At 34.7% G+C, this 25,432-nt stretch overlaps 1 protein-coding gene across 2 annotated transcripts in view; it reads left to right on the forward strand.

Moving 5' to 3' along the window:
- Positions 1-60: 60 nt before the first annotated feature.
- Positions 61-25,432, forward strand: part of HNMT (histamine N-methyltransferase) — a 51,731-nt gene continuing 26,359 nt past the window's right edge. The window contains exons 1-3 of one of the 2 annotated variants that reach the window (XM_072789053.1): positions 63-445; positions 10,469-10,504; positions 12,262-12,314. In XM_072789053.1, the coding sequence (XP_072645154.1) occupies positions 309-445; positions 10,469-10,504; positions 12,262-12,314 (226 nt within the window). In that variant the 5' untranslated portion in view covers positions 63-308. Of the gene's footprint in view, positions 446-10,468; positions 10,505-12,261; positions 12,315-25,432 lie in introns of both variants that reach the window. The other variant, XM_072789055.1, reaches the window with a different exon arrangement.

Genomic DNA, 25,432 nt, shown 5'->3' on the forward strand with positions numbered 1-25,432 from the left:
AAACACCGTAGGGGTTAAAGTAGCAGCGCAAAGTCCTGTACAAATGACTGACGTAATAATGAGATTTGCACACCAGCCTTGAGTGACTGATAAATTCAAAGCAGGGTTTTTGTTTCTTGTCTTTCTTTCTTTCTTTCTTTCTTTCTTTCTTTCTTTCTTTCTTTCTTTCTTTCTTTCTTTCTGTGTGTGCAAGGGGAGCGAGGATAGGATTGGTGGCAGTCAGGAGAAAAAAAAAATAGGGAACTGGGAAGAAAAGGAGGGGAAGTTAAAACTTCCTTCCTTCTCTGTCTTCCATCAGAAAACCAAACATGGCATCTTCCATGAGGAGCTTGTTTTCTGACCACAACAGATACGTTGAATCTTTCCGGAGGTTTCTCAACAGTTCCACGGAACACCAGTGCATGCAGGAATTCGTGGACAAGAAGCTGCCAGGCATAACAGCAAGGTAACAAAAAAGGACGTTTTTGTCCAAGAGACAAGCCTCCGGCCGCTTGTGCTCAGTGATAGATGGGGGAGCCCAACCCTGCAGGCTGGGCCCCGGCTAAGGAGCTTCAGACAGCAGCCCCCCCCCCGCCCCCTGCTCGCCCCCCTGCTCGCCCCCCTGCGCCCCTTCTCCCGGGTGCTTTAGTGAGACGCCAGCTTCCCACGTTCAAAGGCTCAGATTCGTGCAGCGTTTCCAGCTGCGCGGAGATAAGCGTTAACCATTTGAAGGCACACATCCATGTTCATTTGGGAAAAGATACCAATCTTTGAGCTCAGATTTTTCAGCCCTCCAGATTGTACGCCTCAAAAAAGTCCCAAACGCGGAGTCTAGTCGCCTTGTCATTAGAATAAAATATAAATAAGTGCCAACTACTGTTTGTTCCTGAGGATTGAGGGGTGGGTGCTTCTCAGTTTTCCTAATATCCATCTAAATTCATTTCCTTATCCATCCTTATAGTTATCGCTTTCAAAAAAAAAATAGTCTTTTCCTTTCAACTTAATATTAGCAATGTGGTTCTTTAAAAAAAAAAAAGCAGCATTTTCCCATTATCAGTGAAACTCACTAGTTCCTATCCTTCTTGCAGACTTTTTTTTTTTTTTTTTTTTTTTTTGGTGATTAATGTGTTCAATTTGTGCCAGAGCTGATAAGCATTATGAGAGTAAAAGATTCCACATGCTAAAGATAATCAAATCACCTATCTAGGGGTGGATTGCTGTAACTTACTCTGCTTCAGGAAATAATGATAGAAAACTGGGAAGAAATGACTGACTGTGGATCCAATTTACAACAGCAAAGAAAACTGATATTTTATCTTTTGCTGGATTTCTCTATTGTAGGCCTGAAATTCTTTCACCAGTACAGTACCTCTGACTGATGAAAGCAGGCATTGTTGGATGTGTATGGAATTCTATTTCCTTTTCTATTTTTCATGGTTAGTTTCTTAATTTTTAAAAAATAGAGTGTTATATAATTTATTAATAATTAGTAAGTAATGAAACAATGATGCCAAAAATCAAAGCATACAGCAAATATAGATAACTTCTTATCTAGGAACTAGTAATTTACTTCTTTGGGTCTTTTGCAGTATTAAAGGTCTGTGTTCATGTCTGTAGCTTATCCAGACCCTTGGTTTTCTTCAGTCATCAGTGGTTCGAAGAGGCATCATGGATGCATATAACATAATGAATGATGACCCCTCCTTCATGGTGTACACAATCTGGTTGGAAATATCAATTGTAGAATTTGTGAAAGACTGAAGAACTTTCAAAGGAATAACCAAATTTGCATTGCCCTGCAAATGCCCTGGGCTCCTAGCCCAATTCAATCCCATCACTGACTCCTACTCTTTAGAAGCAACCAGTTTTAACATTCTGAAATATTTTGGTTGCTTCTTATGAAATTTTCTTTCCTAATTCTAAATAACATGTTATTCTTCTCTTTCTTAATTTACTGTATTAAAATAGCTAAATAAGCATGTACATTTCTTCCCCTATCATGTCAGCATATTTATGTCAAAATTTTGGGTTCAATAATTTGAATGTTTTTATCATTTTGCCGGTGTACATAATATACATAATTGAATGATGTGTTATATGCTACATTCACATTTCCTTTCTGGTACTTTTTGTTTTTCCTAGAGTTAACTATTGTTTTGATTTTAGTTTCTTTTCTTAGTTTTCCTTATACCTATCACTACTTGTGCCCCAATCAGAAGTATTAATCTCCTCTCAACATAGTCCAACAGATCAAGTCATCTGTCAATTTCTTCCCATGGGTACATCTTTTCTGGAGCTCTCTGTCCATCTTTTCTAGTCTGCGGTGATTTGTTGGTGGTCTGCTACACAATTATTATTATTATTATTATTATTATTATTATTATTATTATTATTTTGCTATACAATTATTGATAAGAGAATTTATTTCAACTTCTAGAAATTCTCTTCCCTCTCTGCAGTATTGGATTCCCTGATTCTGGATCTCATGTTATTGCTTTCTCGGTTTCTTTAAACTTTTCTTCCTCTTCTTCTTTTGTCTTTCCTCTCTTTCTTCTACTTCTACTTCTCCTTCTTCTTTTTATTCTCCTTCCCCTTAACGGACTCCCCAGGAGAGACACCTGCATGGCTCAGCACTTGAGCATCTGCCTTTGGCTCAGGGTGTGATTCTGGGATGGGACCCCAGGATGGAGTCCCAGGATTGAATCCTGTGTCGGGCTCCCCATGGGGAGCCTGCTTCTCTCCCTGCCTATGTCCCTGCCCTTCTCTCTGTGTCTCTCATGAATAAATAAATAAAAAATATTTTTAAAAGAGCTTCCCAAGAAAGAGTGCATGAAAAGTAAACTTTTTTGAGATTTTGCATGTTTAAGAGTGCCTTCAATCTATGGTCATTTTTATTAGGTAGTAATTTCTATCCTGAAATGATATCAGAAATTTAAAGGTATTTTTCCATTGTCTTTTAGCAATTAGAGTTTCTAAGAAATCCCTTGTCCTTCAAATTGCTCATGTTTCATTTGTGATCTTTTTTGTTTGTTTGTTTTTGTGGTTTTGTTTTTGCTTTCCCTACTTAGAAGCTTTAAGGATGTTCTATCTAGTATTCTGAAATTTAAGATGAATTGTGATAAGGGACTTTTTCACATATTTTTGTGTGTAGTCCCCTGGGCCATTTCAATCAAGATTCAGACCTTTCAGTTCAGGAAAACTTTGGTACTATTTTATCATCCCTTCCTTCTGTTTTTCTCTTTCTGGAATTTCTATTCATCAAACACCAGACCTTTCGAATTAATTCTCTAATTTTCATATATATCTAAGTTCTACAATTTTATCTTATGGCCTTTATATTATTTTTTTACTATTATTTTTTAATTTTTAGGATTTTTTATAGCATCTTGTTCATCTTTCACAGATGTAATATCTTTTTTATCTATTATAAAATTTTCCTCTGCTTTCTGCATGTTTCTTCTGAGTGTTCTTTTTCTGTTTCTTTTGGTCTTTCTCAGGTTAGGAGAGCACCCTAGCTACCTGATATGATTTGATTGTTCATCCAATCAATAATGAAACACAAAAAAGGTGTTCAGATCCTCTTTGTGTATATAAGTGAAGGTTATTGAGTGTGTGAGTCACTGTAGCAATTGGATATGGGTTTAGCTGTTTGTTAGGAGATTCTCAGATGTCAAAATTAGAAGTTTACGCACCAAGATGGTTTGTTTCCCTGGGGGAAAAAATCCCCATCTGGAAGTGAAGAGTGGGATGGAGAGAGTTCCAGTATATAGCCATACATAATAAAGTTTGTTGTTATATGTAACACATTTAGATCGTTGACTAGAAAATAGTAAATTTTCAATAATTCTTAATCATAATATATGAAATGGGATCATAACAGTGTCTAATTCATAGAAGAATTGTGAAGATTCAAAGAGTCAAATGACTTAGCTGTGGCTGACATAATAATAATTGCTAACATATGTTGAGTGCTTGTCATATGCAGACACATTTCTAAGAGATATACATGAATTAAATAATTTGATCCCCACAACTCCTCCTTAAACTAGATACTATTATTACAATTCTATCTAGTAGGTGATATTATTATCCTATTTCATAGGTAATAAAGATGCAGAGAAATTAAATAACTTGCTTAAGGTAATATATTGGTAGGCTGGGATTTCAATCTTGGTGCTGCGCTCCATAGCTTCACTATGCTATCTACAAATATAAAAGCAGTTTTAAGAATTAACCAAGAGCATAGATAGGGATGGGTGTATGATTATGAGTGGGAAGAAAATTAGAACTAAGAAAGGCAACTCAACTCATTTATATGTTTCCTTGACTCTATCCTTTCCAGTTTCTGTAAGAACTTTGCTTCTATCTCTGTCTTTGTTCTGCTACTCTGTACAGGCTTTTTCATTTCAAAAGGAAAAAAAAAAAGCTAAAATTCAAATAAACAAACACCACTCTTTCAGTTCCTGTTTCTGCTTTCCCTTCTCTTTCATTCTATTCCAACAATCTCTAGATCTTCTTCCTCTTTATTCAGTTTTAATCCCCCTGCCATCTGACTTCTGCACTCAGCTATCCTTTAAAACTATTATCAAACATATTCATATTCAAATTCAATGAAGATGATTCCTCCTTTATTTTTTGGTAGTACACTCTGCTACTAATGGCTTTCTCTTTCTCTAATTCTGTCTCTCTGAGCTCTGCTGTTTTCCTCTTTGTCCCCTTTGCGTGTTCCTCATAATCCAGTGACTTTTAAAACTTGGCATTGCATCATCTTCCCACTGCTCATCTAACTCTTTGCAATATGCTTGGGTGATAGAATCTAGTCTCCTAGTTTTGATCATAACTTTATGATACTAATTCTCCAGAATACATAATTGACCCTGATCTATCTCCCACTCAACTTAAATCTTGCATATCCAAATGTCTGTAGAATTCAGATTTATTTAAAAAAAAAAAAAAGACAAAACAAAACACACCCTGACAAAACACACACCTGCCATCAAAGTATATTATCCAGCTTCCTTTTTCTCTCCATACTTTATGCAGTCATCGAAATTGGAAGTTAGTCACTCATTGTGCACTCCTTTTTCTAATACTCTCCCCCCCTTTATTAACATCAATCAGAAGCAAATCCTACTGTTACCTCCCAGTCCATCAATCCCATTCCATTTCTAGTGCTAGAACCATAATACTGGGCTCTATTTTTTTAATATTTTGATAAATTTGATATACAATATAGTTTCAGGTGTAAAACATAGTGATTCCACAATCATACACACTACAAAATGCTCACCACAATAAGTGTAGTTATTGTTTTATCACCATACAATATTACAGCATTATTTGCTATATTCCTTATCTTGTATATACATCCCCATAGCTTATTTATTTTATAACTGGATGTTTGTACCCTTTAAACTCCTATGCTTATTTCACCCATTGCCTCAACCCTCCTCCCTCTGGCAGCCACCAGTTTTCTGTATTTATGAATCTGTCTCTGTTTTTGTTGTTGTTGATGATAGTTTTGTTTTTTAGATCTGACATATTTGTGAAATCATATGGCATTTATCTTACTCTGTCTGACTTATTTCACTTAAAATAATGTTCTCTAACTCCATCCATGTTGTCACAAGTGGCAAGATCTCATTTTTTTTGTGAGAGTAATATTCCATTGTGTATGTATATCACATCTTTCTCCATTCATCCATTCACACTTAGGTTGCTTCTATATCTTGCTATCATAAATAATGGTTCAATAAACATAGGGGAGCATGTATCTTTTTTTGGGGGGGCATGTATCTTTTTGTTTAAGCATATATCTTATGTTCTTATTCTCTGGGTAAATATTCAAAAGTGGAATTGCTGGATTGTGTGGTATTTCCATTCTTAATTTTTTAGGAACCTGTTTTCCATACTGTTTCCACTGTTTTCCATATGGGCTGCACCAATTTACATTCTCACCAAAAGTACACCAGAGACCCCCTTTCTCTGCACCATCACCAACACTTGCTATTTTTTATCTTCTTAATACTACCTATCATGACTGGTGTGAAGTAATATCTCATTGTGGTTTTCATTTGCATTGTCCATTTAGTGATGTTGACTATCTTTTCATGTGTCTGTTGGTCATCTGTATGTTCTCTTGGGGAAAATGTCTATTCAGGTCCTCTGCCCATTTTTAATTGGATTTTATTTTCTTTTTTACTGTGTGTGTGTGTGTGTGTGTTGAGTTGAGTTGTAGGAGTTCTTTATACATCTTAGATGTTAACCCTTTATTGGATATATCATTTGCACATATCTATTCCCATTTATTAGGTTGTCTTTTGTTTTGTTGTGGTTTCCTTTGCCATGAAAAAGCCTTTTAGTTTCATGTAGTCTCAGCTGTTTATTTTTGTCTTTGTTTCCCTTGCTTGAGGAGACAGATCCAAAAATATCTTGCTAAGGCTCATGTCCAAGAGTTTATTATCTATGTTTGCTTTTAGGATTTTTATGGTTTCCTGTCTCACATTCAGGTCTTATTTATGGTTTGAGAATGTGGGCCAGTTTCATTCTTTTGCATGTAGTTATCCAGTTTTGCCAGCACCATTTATTGAAGAGACTGTCTTTTTCTCATTTTGCATTCTTTATTTTTTTTTTTTTTTGGCTTGTTTTAAGATTTGTTTTCGAGAGAGAAAGCATGAGCAAGTAGAGAGAGGGGCAGAGGGAGAGAATATTTCAAGCAGGCTCTTTGCTGACAGTGGAACCCAACATGGGGCTCAATATCACAACCCATGAGATTATGACCAAAGCTGAAACCAAGAGTCAAATGCTTAACTGTAAGCCACCTGGCACCCCCTCATTAAATATTCTTGACTCCTTTGTCATAGATTAATTGACAGTATAAGCTTGGGTTTATTTTGGGGCTTACTATTCTGTTCATTGATCTATGTGTCTGTTTTTGTGCCAGTACCTTACGTTTTTGATTACTCCCACTTTGTAATATAGTTTGAAATCTGGGATTGAGATAACTCTAGCTTTGTTCTTTTTGTCTCAAGATTGCTTGGGCTATTTGAAGTCTTTTGTGGTTCCATAAAAGATTTTAGGATAATTTGTTCTAGTTCTGTGACAAACACTATTGGTATTTTGATATAAATTAATTAAATCTATTGATTGCTTTGGGTTGTATGGAAATTTTAACAGTATTAATTCTTCCAATTCATAAGCATGGTATAGATTTTCATTTATTTTTGTTCCTTTAATTTCTTTCATCAGTTTTATAGTTTACAGAGGATAGGCCTTTTACCGCCTTATTTTTATTTATTCCAAGGTATTTTATTTTTCTTAATGCAGTTGTAAATGAGATTGCTTTCTTGATTTCTCTGTTAGATTTTTTACTAGTGTACAGAAATGGAACAGATTTTTGTATATTAATTTTGGATCCGGCAACTTTACTGAATAGATTTTATACATCTAACGGTTTTTTAGTGAGTCTTTAGGGTTTTATACATATAGAATCATGTCTTCTATGAATAGTGAGTCTTTAGGGTTTTATACATATAGAATCATGTCTTCTATGAATAGTGACAGTTTCCTTACCAATTTGGACACCTTTTTTTTCTTTTTCTTACCTGATTGCTTTGGCTAGGATTTCAGTACTATGTTGAACTAAAGTGGTAAGAGTGGACATCCTTGTCTTGTTCCTGACCTTAGAGGAAAAGCTTTTCACAGGAGTATGATGCAAGCTGTGGGTTTGGCTTTTCCTATTTGGCCTTTGTTATATTAAGGTATATTCCCTCTAAGCCCATTCTGTAGATGTTCAATTTTGTCAAATGCTTTTTTACATCTAATGACATGATCATATGATTTTTGTCCTTCATTTTGTTAATGTGGTATATCACATTGATTGATTAGCAGATATTGAATCATCCTTGTATCCCAGAATAAATCCTACCTGATTATGGTGAATGATCCTTTTAATGTGTTGTTGAATTTGGTTTCTAATATTTCATTGAGAATTTACGCATCTATGTTGGATATTGGTCTGTAATATTTTTAAACGACTTTGTTTATTTATTCACGAGAGACAGAGACATAGACAGAGGAAGAGCAGGCTCCTCGGAGGGAGCCCGATGTGGAACTTGATCCCAGGACCAGGATCACGCCCTGAGCCAAAGGCAGATGCTCAACTGCTGAGCCACCCAGGCATCCCTGTAATTTTTTTTTTTTTGTATCTTTATCTGGTTTTGGTATCAGAGTAATGCTGGCACCATAGAATGAATTTGGAAGTGTTACTTCCTCTTCTGTTTTTTGGAATAGTTTGGGAAAAATAGGTATTAACTCTTTTTTAAATGTTTGGTAGAGTTCTCCTGTGAATCCATCTGGTCCTGGAATTTTGTTTATTGGAAGTTTTTTGATTATTGATTCAATTTTATCAATAGTAATCTGCCTATTCAGATTTTTCTATTTATTCTGGATTCAGTTGTAGGAGAATGTATTTTTGTAGGAATTTATCCATTTCTTCTATTTCTCAGTATATAATTTGTTAGTATATAATTTTTCATAGTAGTTTCTTATAAGCCTTTGTATTTCTATGGTGTCAGTTTTAACTTCTCTTTCATTTCCAATTTTGAGTCCTCTCTCTGCTTTTCTTAATGAATATGACTAAAGGTTTATGAATTGTTTCTTTTCAAAGAACCAGCTCTTCATTTCACTGATATTTCCTATTGTTTTTTAAGTCTTTATTTCATCTAGTTATTTCCTCTCTGATCTTTATGACTGACTTCCTTCTCCTAACTTTGAATTTCATTTATTCTTTTTTCCAGTCTTTTAGGTATATAATTAGATTATTTGAGATTTTTGTTGTTTCTTAGGTAGACCTGTATCACTATAAATTTCCCTTTTAAAATTGCATGTATCGCATCCCAAACATTTTTACTGGTGGTTTCCATTTTTATTTGTTTCCTGTTTTTTTTGTTGTTGTTGTTGTTGTTTCTTCTTTGATTTTTTTAGTTGACCCATTGGATTTTTAGTGGCATGCTGTTTAGCCTCCATGGTTTTTTTCCCCCATTTTTTTCTTGTAATTGATATCTAGTTTCATATTGTTGCGATAAAAAAAGATGTTTGATATAATTTCAGTTAAGTTTATTGATACAAATTTTACAGCCTAACATGATCCATCTTAGAGAATGTCCATGTGCACTGGAAAAAAATGTGTATTCTACTGATTTTGAATGGAATGTTCTGTGTATATCTGTTAAGTCCATCTGATCTAACGTGTTTTTCAAAGCCACTATTTGCTTATTAATTTTCTGCCAGGATGATCTATCCGTTGATGTAAATGGGATGTAAAGTTCCCTACTATTATTGTATTACTGTTAACTTCTTTATGTCTGAAAACATTTGCTCTATATATTTAGGTGCCTATATATTGGGTGAATAGATATTTACAATTATTTTTTTTAATATTTACAATTATTAATAATTGTTTTTGTAGTTCTTCTCTCTTTTCTTTTCCTCTAGCTTTATTGCCATGTGATTTAATTACTTTCTTCAGTGTAATGCTTGGATTCCTTTCTCTTTATTTTTTGTGTATCTATTATAGGTTCTTGGTTTGTGGTTACTATGAGGTTCCTATATAGTATCCTATGTATATAGCAGTCTATATTAAGTTTATAGTTGCTCAAGTTCAAACACATTCTAAAATAAAAACATTTTTTACCTCCCCCTCTGTTTTATGTATATGATGTCACTTTTTTCCTTTCCTAATTTTCTTACTTTTACTTATGACTTTGTCTTTTCCATGTACATAAGTCCCTTTAACATTTCTTGTGAGTCTAGCTTAGTGGTGATGAACTCCTTTAATTTCTGTTTTTCTGGGAAACTATCTCTCCTTTTTATTCTAAATGTTAATATTGTAGGTAGAATACTCTTGATTGTAGGTTTGTTTGTTTGTTTGTTTTTTTCCTTCAGCACTTTGAATATATAATTTCACTACTTTCTGGCCTAGAAAGTTTCTGGTGACAAATCAGTTTTATAGCCTTTGGATTTCCTCTTACATAACTGTTTTCTTTTCTCTTGCTGCTTTTAGGATTTTCATATTATCTTTCATTTTTGGCATTTTAATTATTATGCATCTTGGTATAGATCGCCTCTGATTCATCTTGTTTGGGGCTCTCTGTGACTCCTGGAAATGTTTCCTCCTACAGGTTGTTGAAATTTTCAGCAATTATTTCTTCAAGTAAGTTTTCTGTCCCTTCTTTTCCTTCTGGCACTCCTGTAATACAAATGTTAGTACACTTGATATATATTAGTCCCTTAACTTATCCTCATTTTTTGAAAATTCTTTTTGCTTTTCAGCTTGGGTGCTTTTCACTATCCTGACTTAAGATTGCTGATCTTTTCTTCTGCATCCTCTAACGTGCTGTTGATTTCCTCTACTATATTTTTCATTTTAGTTATTGTATTCATCAGCTCTGATGTTTTTTATTTTACATTTTATGTCTCTTCACTGAAGTTCTCATGGAGTTCATCCACTCTTCTTCCAAATCTGGTGAGCATCTTTATAAACATTACTCTCATTTTTTTCATCAGGTACCTTGCTTAACTGTTTTATTTAGTTCTTTTTCTGATGTTCTGTCTTGTTCTTTTGTTTTGACCATATTCCTGTGTCTTTTAATTTTATCTGACTCTGTTTATTTCTTTGCATTAGTTGGTCTTATAGTCTTGAAAGTAGTGGTCTTATGTAGAAAGCATCCTGTGGAGCCCAGTAATGCCAAAAATGTCTCCTTTTACCAGGACCAGGTGCTCCAGGAGTGTCCCCTGTGTAGGCCATATGTGCCCTCCTGGTGTGACCAGGATGCAACTGCTATGGACACTATGGGTGGAGATGGCCCACAGCCTGGCTAGCTGAAAGAACAAGCTATAGCCTCTATGAGCTTGCTGGTCAGTGGTGTGAGCTCCCAACACAGCTGGCAGAAATGCCCAGCCAGAATTACTGCAGGTATACTGATGGCTAGGGCTACCCTTTAGTATCCTCAGTGTAGAAATCACTTTAAAGGGGCACTGGTTCCAGATAGCACTGTCTTCTGGGTGTGGTGGTATAGATGCTGCTTTGGAGCACTGCCTGCTGGGGTATGTCTGCAGAGGCATGCTGAGAAGAGCAAGTGGTAGATGGAGAGTGTCAACATTGGCTCCTACCAGCATCCAGCTAGCTGGACTGAAAAAGGGCAAGAAAAATGATGTTTTCCAGGATTTCCATTCCTGTAGAAAGCTTCTTAGATCCCTGCCCCTCCAGTGCAAAAAGTCAATAAATTTCCTCCCTATATGTCCAGGTACTTTTCAGACTTCTGTTTCTGTACTGGGTCTCTGATGGAGTGATATAGTGTGCTGGCCTTTTAAGAACAGAGTCTCAGTTTCCTGTGGCTTGGCTCTCCAGAGTTTGTTCCTGCTGATTTTCAAAGCCAGATGTTATGAAGGCTTGTCTTCCTGGTACAGGTTCCTATGACAGAGGGTGCCTCAGATGGGGCTTCATCCCCTCACCTCTTAGGCAGGATCTCCATGCCTCTAATATCCTTCCAGCCTATAATTGCCATGCTGGGGCTTTGGTTCCTACTACATCTCTATCTTTCCTACTCTTCTTGATATGGCTCTGTCTTTAGCTGTGGAAAATCTGTTCTGCTAGTCTTCAGGTTGTTTTCAGGTGAGTTGCATTATATGTCATTGTGGTCTCAGTGTGTCTGTGGGAGGAGATGAGCTCAGGGTTCTTCTACTCTGCCACCTTTACCTTCTCTTAATACTGGGGTTTATTATCTCTCATTTTAACTTGAGAGCAAAGTAGTGTTTTATTCATTTTTATATCCCCAATGCTAAATATAGATGTATAATAAATGTTTAATAAACACGTATTCATTGAAAGGAAGTTAGCAAGAAAGAAGGAAGGCAGATATACAGCATGAATCACCTTAACCTTTCTCCCATCTTTAATGAATGGCTTATTAGATCACTAGACTCAAAGGCCCACTTTTTGTGTTCTTGTTTTCTAATCATGAAACAAATGGCATTTCCTATCTCTGAACTGTTTATAATGCTGTTTCTAAAAGTCTCCCAGTTCAAAACCATTAATGAGTGGAACTATTTTCTAAAGATTTCTAAACACAGCAGTGTAACCACTAACATGAGTGTGACCTTTCATGTTGGCCTAGTTTTTGTTCACTAAAATTTTAGTTTGTTCTCTTTAACTAGACTTGATAATCAGATTTTACAAAGCACATAGCACAATTTTCTTAAACTACATAATTTTTTTTTCAGGATTGGTGATAGAAAATCAGAAATTAAGATTCTAAGCATTGGCGGAGGTGCAGGTATGAATAATACATTTTTAAAATTTGTATTTCATTTGAAACATCATGCTGTTTGATGGCAATATTGTTCATTCTTTAAGAAAACTATTTTTCTTTGCTCTTGGAAGAGATTAGCTTATTAAAACTAGTAAGAGTAGTAACATTTCAACTAAGATTAAGGGCCCCCATACTTTTATAACATTTAGGACTTAAGCCTTTATTTGTATCTGAAATATGGATAAGAAGTGGCTTTTTAATACTTTTTCATAAATGGAAAAATATATGGTGATTTTGAGGGTAACTTTTTTCCAAAATGATTCAAGTTTTCACAGTAAAGGAAAATTTCATATGACATTCCTTAAGCATGTGCCACTGAAGTGTGGTCTATGGACTGCTTGCTGGTTTGCAAACTATCATTGTCCAGGAGGAGGGAAGAAGCATGTACCAGAATGTAAATCAGTATACAGCTCCTTCATTGAGAAACTATCGCTAAGGGGGAAAAATATGTTTAATGACGTAGTTAATTTATATCCTTGTGGCTCCACTCTTTGAGTTACACTGACCCAAACCATTCCCTTCCTCTGATTCAGTTCCCAAACTGCCCTCCAAACATTCAACACACTCCCAAGCCCACTCTTATAAGCACTTCATTGATCTCACTACTCTTAGAGCTGTGTTTTTACCCAGGAAGAAAATAGGAAATCTGAAAAGGCAGATTGATGTGGGTGTAGTTTCTGACTCTACCATTAGAGTGTGAAAATTTGTGACCGTGGCTAGAACATAAACTTCTGTTTGCTCATCAGTAAAATGGAAACAATGAATTATATCTCATAGAGTTGTAGTGAGAACTACATAGATAACATTTATATCATGCTTAACACATTGTTATTGCTCCTGTAAGGTAAAGGCTGGTCCCTTCTTCAAAAATAAAACAAAAAATTTAATCTGCAGATTGCACCTGGTATCAAACTCCTGAGTACTGTTTGTTTTATTTTTAAATTGCTAGTCATCTGAAGATCTGAGTTAGAATATTAATATGTAAGATATAGTCAATATATTACTTATATATTTGTATCTTTCTTTCGTTATTTTCTTTTGACTGAGTGATGGCTTAGTTATAATGCCAAGTGGTAATGCCTTGGGTTTCTTATGTATAAGGATCTAATGACATATGAACAAGTTAAATTGTGACCCATGTGAACACAAAGCTAAGAGCTCTCTAATGGAATAGAATCACTTGTTTTTAATGTAATCATTTGTTCATTTTTTTCATACAATATACTGTGACATGATGTAATGATGGCTAACTCTTTAAAATAATTTTTACTTATTATCATCTTCCACCAAGAAAACGGAAACCAGAAAGGACAAATAATGAAGGATACTGTCATGAATAATATAGAGATTGTTTAAGCTAAAATATCCTATCATTGCTTACTGATATTCCAAGTCCTAAGAATCATAAAAGTAAATTCATTCAACCAAGACTGCCCTTTCCAGTGAGTTTTACATATGAGTTTCAGGCACCCAACAAGCTACGAGACCATCATTTGATAGTGTCATTTGTGCTTGGACAAGAAGAGAAGCCCTACAAGGAAAAGTAATTAAAAACAATCTCTATCATGGCCAAGTTAATTGACCTTTTAATATAAAGTTAATTGAATTTCTAATGTAAATTTATCCAGATGCTTATAAGCTATCTAGAGAAAGGAACATTTGGCCTGCACAGTGATTCCTTACATAAAGGTGCACATAGTAACTAATATAGAGAACTTATCAAAACAAAGGAAGCAACACTTGGAATTTTTCTGACTGAGCCCTAACATTGTATTAATGACAGGCTCTGCCTTGGAGAGAATATGGGTGCCCTTTAAGGTTACTCTGCATGAGAAATTGATCAAAAATATAAGAAGAACTCCAAGGGAAATTCAAGCTATAGATACTTAGCATTCTCTGCTCAAATAAGTAAGCTACATGAAATCAAAATTGATTTATTTGAAATTCATAGGTCTACATATTCCTGGCATGAAAGAGCAGTGCTTTATAATAGGACCCTATTTAGTCAGTTTGGGTGCTCACATACAAACTGGGACTTGCTTATCTGATAACCTGTTATTGCCTAACAGCAAGCACTGTGAAGAAGAACAATATATTACTATACAATGAGGAACTCCCTATCTTTGCCTTATGGTCTCCCCACATGTTCTATAATCTATAGCATGCCTGAGAGTTTTTGCATTATCCTGTGACTTCAGTATCCTTTCCAATCAGTCACTGAACTCCAATCTATGGCAAATTAGGCCATTGGCCCTATCTAGTACTTGCACTTAGCTCCCATAATATATTTTACAAAGTTCTACTTCCTTCTTAGCTTATGGACCTCTCTGGTTTCACCTTGTAAATGCTCTCCTTCTGGTTGTCCACACCTGCAGATCATTATCTGCACATCTTTGGTGCAAATATTTTCTCCATTCATAATGGTGCTACCTACCACTTCTCCCCATTACAACAACAACAACAACAACAAATCAAAAGCAAACAAACTAAAAACTTCTCTAAATGAAATTGCTGCTTTTATCATTTAATGTTCATGTTCTTTGTCAGCCTATTTGAATTTCTTCTCAGAAACATGAGCAGGGGGTTACCAATGCACCCTTTATGTTTTCTGCTTCTTTTCTGTAGAGGTTGGTGTTTGTGTGGAGAGAGATTTCACCATTTAAAAAAGAATATGAGAGTTTTGAAAAAGGTGTCTGACAATTCAGTTCAGAAACTGAACAATTATTAGGGTTCTTTCAAAAAGAAAGGAAACTCATGGCAAACTTTTTAATGTGATCTTTGATCTAACACATCAATAAAATACAATTGATAAACAGCACTGCTATCCATATATTATATGTTTAATGTTAGGAAAATGTATGAAATAAATATGTAAACCCAAAAATGAAGAAGAGGACATCTAATGAAAAACATCATGTAGCTTTTATACAGCTCAAACTGGTAAGTGTAAAGTTGTGTCGTGTTGCATGAGTTTGTACTTTAATGAAACACGAAACAACTGGAATTGTTTTACTCAAGGTCTTGGAGTACTTATACCATATTCATTTTAGCAGTTGCTTTCAGATAATGAGAACAATTACATTGTCTTCTAAGTCTCATAGAATATGCTTTTTGGTTCATCCTCAGTACTGATACTTCCTAAAATTAAACCACCCAATGGAGTTTCATTATTACTTGATGTTTAATGAATATTGTCTTTATGCTACACAGTACGTAAATAAAAAGAAATCCGTGGGATCCCTGGGTGGCTCAGCAGTTTGGCGCCTGCCTTTGGCTCATGGCACGATCCTGGAGTCCCGGGATCGAATCCCACATTGGGCTCCCAGCATGGAGCCTGCTTCTCCCTCCTCCTGTGTCTCTGCCTCTCTCTCTCCCTCTCTCTCTCATAAATAAATAAATAAATAAATCTTAAAAAAAATAAATCCATATTCTTTTTGGTAAAGGAGAATGGTAGTAATTTACAGTGCATGCATTTATGCCCAGAAAAATGTTCCAGGAGGCAGTAATGGGTAATGTGTTCTCCTTGCTCTGGGGGCTCTGCTTAAAGGAATCTGCTATACTGTTCAATTCATATGTTCAAATGTCAGAAAGTTTTATAAGGATTAGACAAGATAACTCAAATAATCTCATTTTATCCAGCTTTCTATGTCTATTTTTATTAACCTTTTGTGTACTGACTCAATTGCCATAACATATATAATAGTATATAGGTTTACAGATAATTTTTTAAAATGTATTGATTTATTTCAGGGGGAAGGGATAGAAGGAGAGGGAAAGAAAATCCTCAGGTAGACTCTCTGCTAAGCACAGAGCCTGATGCAGGGCTCAATTCCATGACCCTGAGATCATGAGTTGAGGTGAAATCAAGAGTCAGACACATAATCAGTTGAGCCACCCAGGAACCCCCCCCCCCCATAGATAATTCCTAATCAACTGAAGCAACTCACATATGAAATACAGGTAATGTGAACCCTCTCATGACATCTTTTTGGTAATAATTTTGCTCATATATGGTGAGAACAATTAGGTGGTTTTCTTGCTCTGCAACATATAGACATCAGTGTTCCTACTAAGATTAGAAAACAGAAAAGAGTTTAGAAACCATCAACATCTCATTTTACAGAAAAGAAGCCTGAGAACCACCAAGGCAGAACAAAAGCCAGGTCTCTTGACTTTAGTCCAGTTCAACAGATTGTATGAAGCAAATATAAAAGTTAATAAGTGACTTGGAAAAGGAGATATTAAATACTAAGTAATAACCGGCTATTTGAAAATCTAATCTTTTAGATTATTCATTCTGTCTCTGTTCATAATGACATGCTAAGGTGACACAGAAGTTTAATTTTCTAAACTAATTGGATAGAAGTGAAGCAAATATAATTAGGGCAGGAACTGAAAGAGCCAGTGTGTCAAATTTAAAAGCCAGGAGGTGGTAGGAAGCAAAGGTTAATGTTTTTCAGTGGTCCAGAGTAAGCTAACAGTTTATATCAGCAAATTGGGAATGACTGGGAAAATTCAGATAATTAGGGGACATATATATGTTCCCCTAATCAGGGGACATGTATATATACATATCAACATGAAATAATGAAATATCTGATGATAGAAATAAGCACATTCAATATTTTTTCTGGACCAAAAAAGGAAATATATATAAGTGCTTATTCCTATCATCAGATATTTCATGTTGATCTAACTACAGAATATTTACCCTTAAAGAACCAATGGTTGTAAGAGAGAAAGATTTTTTGAGTCAATATTACAACTCACTGATCAAACTTGTCCAGAAATGAAAGCACACATCTTGAGAGATAAGGCTCTAGGAGTCAGCATAGACTAGAAAAATACTTTTCAGATATGCTATGGAAAGGACTTAGACATTTTTTTTTCGGATGTTGGGGCCAATAAAGGTGCTTTTACTCCATAAAATCTATGGCTTCATGATTAACCTTCTAGAAAGAGGTAGCCATTTCTCCAGAGTGGTATGACTAACACCATGTTTGCCTATACTGAGGAAGTGGAATTCAAATAGGACATCTAGATATGTACGTAAATTTTAGTCTGTATTCTAATTGCTTATAACTTGAAATGAGTAAATACTATTTTACTCATGTATAGCATACTAGCAGTTACTCTATTATTAGAGGTATATGGACTCTATGGATTCACGTGTGGCATGCTAGCAGCTACTCTATTATTAGAGACTCACTAATTTATAGAATTCAGGACTGTCTACTTTGGGTAATCATAGTTTGGGGTCTCAGAAAGTTTTGTTAAAGGCATTCATAATGATATTAAAATACATATAATTTTAACAAAATAGTTTACTCCATTGTATTTAAAACTTTCAAGTGAAGTGGAAGTATTATTAACAACAAATATATTACCAATTTGAGAGAAACAAGCATAATGCTACAACATTGAAATCATTGTCATTAAAACCGGAGTAAACAAGACTGTTTTGGCTAATTCAATAAGGATTTAAACAGGAAAACAGGATAATGAGCAGAGTGAAGAAGAAACTGCCATTATTTGTAGATTAAATGACTGTATACACAGAAAAGCAAATAAACTCAGTTGCACAGCCTTAGAATTCATAAGAATGCAGTAATGGCTTGATATAGGTAAAACAGATAAAAAGCAATATGACATATACACATTTTTTTTGGTTAACATATGAGTTTTTCATTCACAGTTTTGAGTATCTACAAGGTATTTGAAAACCTTAGCATGTGGTTATCTGCAATTTTGCTGAAGGAAAAAATTGTATCTTGTCAGTTCTTATGACAGTTTGGGACAAACTCTTAATTAGTGAATAAGGTTCCACTTGACATTTACTATTAAATAAAACTTTGTGATTTAATATATATCCTCATGCAACCTTGGTGTAAGGGGTCTGTTGTCATCTTCATTTTACAGATGATGAACCTATTTGTTTGGTTAATAATTATATTTAATACAAAAATAAGCAACCTATTTGAAGAAAAGTTCAAATTTTTACTGAGAACAATTTGAGAAGATTTAAAAAGCCAATATGTAATACTAATGAAATAACAGTGATACAGAAGCTTTCATGTACAAAAGATAAAGGCATGAAATGAAATGAAATGTTCCTGTAAGTAATGTATCAGAAAAAGTTCTGATATTCATCTAATACAGTCTGTTCATACTGGCTCTAAAAATACTGATATACTTAATAAACAAATATGTCAATAAAAATACTGACATACTTAGCCACTCCCCTGTTGTCCCACTACAGCCCCAGCTTCTGCTTCAGCCCCTCCTCATGGACCCCTGGACATTCCTGCTCCCACCCCTGTACCTCTGCTCCCCATCTGCAAGTGCTTCAGCTATTAGACTGGTCTTGCCCAATGAGGAGGCCTCTAAAAATGTACTATAGTTCTTCAGCCTACATCTTTTCTCAGCATCTGGCACCCTTATCCTTAAACTTTGTCTTTTGTTTTGTTTTGTTTTGTTTTATTTTCAATACCACCGAAGATCAAGGGGCTCATTCTAACATTAGTTCTGGTTCTTGGAATTAATCTGAAAACAACATTTTTGCTCAAAAAGTCATGGTTTGTTGTCAGGTTCTTCATGATAGGAAAAAAATAACTATATACCAACTGACTATATATAAAATACATTTATATATATAAATACATATTCATATAAATTTCCACATATAAATGTATACACTTATATAAATTTACATTACATTTACATTATATTATCAAAGATAATAATTAAAACAATTATTCCATTTTAGAGAATTGCCACCATAAATAACACATTTAAGTGAATTTTGATATATTCGTGGTTTAACCCTCAAGTAAGCAAATCAAAATAATTTATACACAAGATGATTTCACCTGGATAGACTAAAGGAAATTATTTGTTTGAAAGTAAAAAAGGACGAGTTTAGAAGGAAATAAGCCAAAATGTTAACTTTGGTTTTCTCTGGTAGTAAACTGTTAATTTCATTTTGTACATTATATCTTTGTCTATTTCTCAGGTTTCCTACAGTTTTTATTTTATAACTAGGAACAGGAAAAGTAAACCTAGTGAAAACTATAATCTTATAGTTGATGAGAGATGATGGTAAAGAGTAGACTCACTGACTTCTCACAGCAACTTTAGCTATGTGGCTGATGCCCATAGCACTGCTCCCACATATATGTTTTTGGAACAATTTTCCTTTGGCCATTTTTGAGTCACTGGCAACACCATTATACCTGTACAAATATTTTAAGAGCCATGCCATCTGTGTTATAACTTAGCAGAGCTTTTTTTCAGAGCACACAGATTCTCTCACGGCTGATCCAAGTACATGTTAGCCATAATGATGAGGGTGAGGGTGGTCAAAAGGATGTTGGTTGTTCACTGTGTTTTCCTTGGGATACTTATTATTTAATGCTTTTTATTCCATGAGGATAGTAGGTCTTCAGACTCTATTCATGTGAGGGTTTAAATAACTGATAGTTTTCATCAATAGCATTTGTGTTTTAACAGTTATTAATATTGCAGGCTCAGATGAGAGCCTGTGAAGGTTATTTAAGAGACAGAATAGGCATGAGAGAGCATGTATGCCAATGTTGATAAAATCACACCATCTACACGATTATTTTGGACTACCTTTGCCATTTCAAGGAGTTTCATCCTATAAATCCTTCCTTGGGTATAAGGAAGGAAAGGTAGGAAAAAGCACTTCATTAAGGGTAACTCAATATAACTTTGAAACATTACAATATTGTATGGATAGAATGTACTTCCTTCTATGTATATGCTGAAGTAGAAATCAAGTATCTATATGTTAAAAATCTATAAATTAAAAGTTAAGGCAAAATTCTGTATTTTATATGAATCATCTATCAAATATATCTACATTTCAGTGTTTAGCACTTTTTGGAACATTTTCTCTAAGTTTATATTTCATACAACATTTTGGTAGCATGGTTTTTCTTAGGACTCCTGCAGTTACAAAGTATTCAGGCAGTTTTGTTCCTGGGCAAATAGCCAGAAGACACATGAAAGCAAATGGCAATGTGCTTTTGACTCAGAATTTATAATTCCTTTCCTGAGACCCTATAGCTATGTTAATATTCCACTCTCATATTTCTGTACTGACAGAATTGCCTCAATACTGAGCCACCCAGAGAGAGAGAGAGAAAGAGAGAGAGAGAGAGGGAGAGAGAGAGAGAGAGAGATTGAGATGAGATGATCTTGTCAGGAATATTCTATCTTTCCCCCTGCAGCTCAACATCAGATTATTCTTACTTTGGTTGCAAACCCATAGCTGAAATTATTTTTCATTACTAAGCGCAGAGTTTTCTGGGCAATTTTTCTCTTTACAAACAATTTTTTTTGTGTCTGATGTTCTAGTAGAGAGAGCAAGGAAGATAATAATCTTAATGCAACATGTAATAGAATAAAATTTTCCTGCTGATAATATAAAGAATTCACATATATTTTGATATGAGAAATGAAGCAAGAATAGATGGAGATCAAATGGCAAGAGATATCTCTAGTCTTTAACCTTCCATTTTCTTGACCTACAGGTTTTCTTATTTTGGGAAGCCCCAGGGTTCTTAAGCTGGGATTTGTGTTTTATTTGATGGAAGCTAAATCAGAAGAACAACCTAGACAATACAAATACATGATGAGCACTCTTCTAAGTTTTCATTTTATTATGGGACTGCCCATGAAGGGCAAAACTTCATTCCCTCATTCCCAGTCTCCTTAAACTTTCTCTTAAATGTCACTTTTTCCGTGAAGCCTACTTGACCATCCAATTGAAAATCACAAACTCCCCTTTATGGCTTCACCTTGCTCCTTTTGCCTGGGTTTTGTCTGTGAGACTTATCACCATCTGTAACACTTGAATGTTTTAGTCTGTGTTATTCATTGCTATATCTCCAGTGACTAGAACATAGCATTTAGTAGATACCCAGAAATATTCATTGAATTAATGTATAATAGCTTCAATTTATTGAGCAATTATTATATAATCATGAATTGAAGTACAAGATCTCCACATAGTGCCGCTGACCTTTACAATAGGATAGACTACATTATCCTTAATTTATAGACATGCACTTTAAAGGGCAGAGATATTAATAAATTTGTATAATTCTGGCAAATACTAAATTTGAGCTCAGTTTTATCTATCCATAATCTCTAAATCTTCCTTTTCATGTTTTTTTTTCCATTTTTAATCAGCTGACCTTGAATTTCAAGCAAGAATGCAACATTTCTCTGCTATCTCATTAAATATACCACTGAAGTTCAGGGAATAGAGAAAAGTTGTCTAGAGGATGAAATCCTCTCTTTCCTTGTTTTTAAACTTTTTGTTAAGTTCCATTGTCAGGGATTTCAAATACATATCCCTCAAATATAGGCATGATGCATTTAAAATATGGCTGCTATGAAATCAAGATATTACAACTACAAAATTATCTGGCTGCAAAGTTAAATAAAGATTCAACATAACCCCCCCAAAAAAGACATGGAAAATCATTTTATAGTTGTGGCTGATTTGAGGGATGAGGTGGTACAAAGGAAGGAGATTTGCAATGAGGGGAATTTTAAAAAATTAGTTTTAATTTAACTTTTTAAATCAAGATCAGCATATTTTGTGTGACAAAAAATAACAAGAAGAAGAAAGGGGGGGCAGAAAATTTATGCAAAGAAATAATAGCTGAAAATATCCCTAATCTGGGAAAGGAAACATATTCGGATCCAAGAACACAGAGAACCCCCACCAAAATCAACAAAGGCAGATCCATACCAAGATCTGTTGTAATTAAATTGGCAAAATATAGTGATAAGGAGATAATTTTTAAAGCAGCAAGACAAAAAATACAATAACATGTAAGGGAAAACCCATAGAGCTAGCAGGAGATTTTTCAGTAGAAACTTTCCATGCTAGAAGGGAGTGGCATAAGTCACAGTGCTGAATGGTATGCAGCCAAGAATACCTATCCAGAAAGGCTATCATTCAGAATACAAGAAGATATAAAGATGTTCCCAGACAAACACTAAAGGAGTTCATGACCACTAAACCAGCTCTGCAATGTTTTTAGAATTTTGAATAGAAAGAGGAGACCAAAGATGACAGTATAAAGGTAGGAAACACAAAAGCAGTAAAAAAGAGCATTTCTGTAAAAAATCAGTCAAAGAACTCAAAGTAAAAAAAATGCAAAATATGGCAACATAGGGGATCCCTGGGTAGCGCAGCGGTTTGGTGCCTGCCTTTGGCCCAGGGCACGATCCTGGAGACCCGGGATCGAATCCCACATTGGGCTCCCTGCATGGAGCCTGCTTCTCCCTCTGCCTGTGTCTCTGCCCCTCTCTCTCTCTCTCTCTGTGACTATCATGAATAAATAAAATTTATAAAAAAAAAATATGGCAACATATACCAAAAACATGAGGAGGAGTAAAGAATGAGTTCAAACTTAAATGACCATCAACTTAATATATCCACACTACTATATCAACACTAGTATATGCTGAAGAAGGTTATATACAAACTTAATGGTAACCATATATTCGAAACCTCGAATAAATATGTAAAGAACAAAGAGAAAGAAATCCAAATATATCACTAAAGAAAATCAGCACACCACAAAAGAGAGAAAAACAAGAAAGGATCAGAGGAAATAGAAACAATGACAAAACAAATAAAATGACAATAGTTACATACCTATCTACATTACATTATTTTGAATGTAAATGGACTGAGTGCTCCAATCAAAAGATGTAGGATGACAAAATGGATAAAAAAAAACAAGACTCATCTATATGCTGCCTACAAGAAACTCATTTTAGATGTAGAGACACCTGCAGATTGAAAATGAGGGGATTTGTAATACAAATGGATGTCAAAAGAAAGTTGGAGTAACAATACTTATATTGAATAAAATAGACTTTAGAACAAAGGCTCTAACAAGAGACGAAGACAGTATATAATAATAAAGGGGATAATCCAACAAGAAGATATAGCAATTATAACTACTTACGTACCTGTATACATAAAACAGTTAATAATAAATATAAAAGAACTAATCAATAATAAGACAATAATAGAAGACTTTAATACCACACTTACATCAGGGGATACGATACATAATGTAAACAGAAGATCAACAAGGAAAGGATGGCTTTGAATGACATACTGAAACAGATGGATTTGACAGATATAATCAGGATGTTCCATCCTAAAACAGCATAATACATATTCTTTTCCAGTGCACATGGAGTATTTTCCAGAATAGATCACATATTAGGCTACAAGATAAGCTTAAAAAAATTCAAGAAAATCAAAGTCATTTCTATTCACCTTTTCTGACCACAACTCTATGAAATTAGAAGTCAACCACAGGAAAAATTTAGAAAGACCACAAATACATGGAGGTTAAATACACACTACTAAATGATGAATTGGTTAACCAGGAAATCAAAGAAGAAATGAAAATCACATGGAAACAAATGAAAATGAAAACATATCAGTCCAAAGCCTGAAGCAAAAGCTGTTCTTAGAGGGAAGTTTATGACAATACAGGCTGACCTAAAGAAGCAAGAAAAATCTCAAACAACCTAACCTTATGCCAAAAAGATAAAGAAAAAGAACAAACAAAACCTAAAACCAGCAGAATGAAGGAAATAATAAAGATCAGACAGAAGTAAATGATATAGAAACTAAAAACACAATAGAACAGATCAATGAAACCAGGACCTGATTCTTTGAAAAAACTCAATAAAATTAATAATCCCCTAGCCAAACTTAATAAAAGGGAGAAATGACTCAAATGGATAAAATCATAAATGACAGAGGAGAAATAACAACCAATACCCAGAAATACAATTATACGAGAATATTAAAAAACTATATGCTAACAAATTGTACAACCTACAAGAAATGCATAAATTCCTAAAATCATTAAACTACCAAAACCCCTCAAAAGAATAGAAAATTCAAATAGACCAAAAAGTAGCAAAGGAATGCAATCAGTAATAAATAAATCTTCCAATAAATGTCCAGGACAGATGGTTTCACAGGTGAAGTCTACCAAACATTTAAAGAAGAGTTAATACCTATTCTTCTCAAACTATTAAAAAAAAAATAAAAAAGAAAGGAAAAATTCCAAATTCGTTCTATGAGGCCAGCATTATCCTGACACCAAAACGAGAGAAAGACACCACTTGGGGATGCCTGGGTAGCTCAGCAGTTTAGCACCTGCCTTCGGCCAAGGCATGATCCTGGACTCCCAGGATTGAGTCCCACATCAGGCTCCCTGCATGGAGCCTGCTTCTCCCTCTGTCTGTGTCTCTGCCTCTCTCTCTCTCTCTCTCACTCTCTGTCTCTCATGAATAAATAAATCTTAAAAAAAAAAAGAAAGAAAGACACCACGAAAAGGAAGAACTGTATACCACGATCCCTGATGAATATAGATGCAAGAATCCTCAACAAAATGCTAGCAAACAGAATCCAACAATACATTTAAAAAAATCACTCACCACTATCAAGTGTGATTTATTCCTGGGATACAAGAGTGGTTCAGTATTTGCAGATCAATCAATGTGATAGATCACATTAATAAAAGATAAACCATATGATCATCACTTCAATAGATAGCAAAAAAAGCATCTGACAAAGTATAACATCCATCTATGATAAAAAAAAAAACCCTCCACAAAGTAGGTTTAGAGGGAATACATCTCAACATAATAAAGGTCATGCATGAAAAACCCACAGCTAATATCATCCTCAATGAGGAAAAACAAAGAACTTTTCCCCTAAGGTCGGGCATAAGACAAGGATGTCCATTCTCACCATGTTTATTCCACAGAGTACTGGAAGTCCCAGCCATAGCAATCAGACAACAGAGAGAAATGAAAGGCATCTAAATCAGTAAGGAAGAAGTAAACCTTTCACAATTTGTAAATGGCATGATACTCTCTATATAAAACTCTAAAGACTCCACTGAAAAACTACTAGAACTGATAAATGAATTCAGTAAAGTTACAGGATACAAAATCAATGTACAGAAATCTGTTGCATTTCTATATGCTAATAATGAAGCAGC

This window comes from Canis lupus, chromosome 20, assembly GCF_048164855.1.
Source record: "Canis lupus baileyi chromosome 20, mCanLup2.hap1, whole genome shotgun sequence".
NCBI classification, from domain to species: domain Eukaryota; kingdom Metazoa; phylum Chordata; class Mammalia; order Carnivora; family Canidae; genus Canis; species Canis lupus.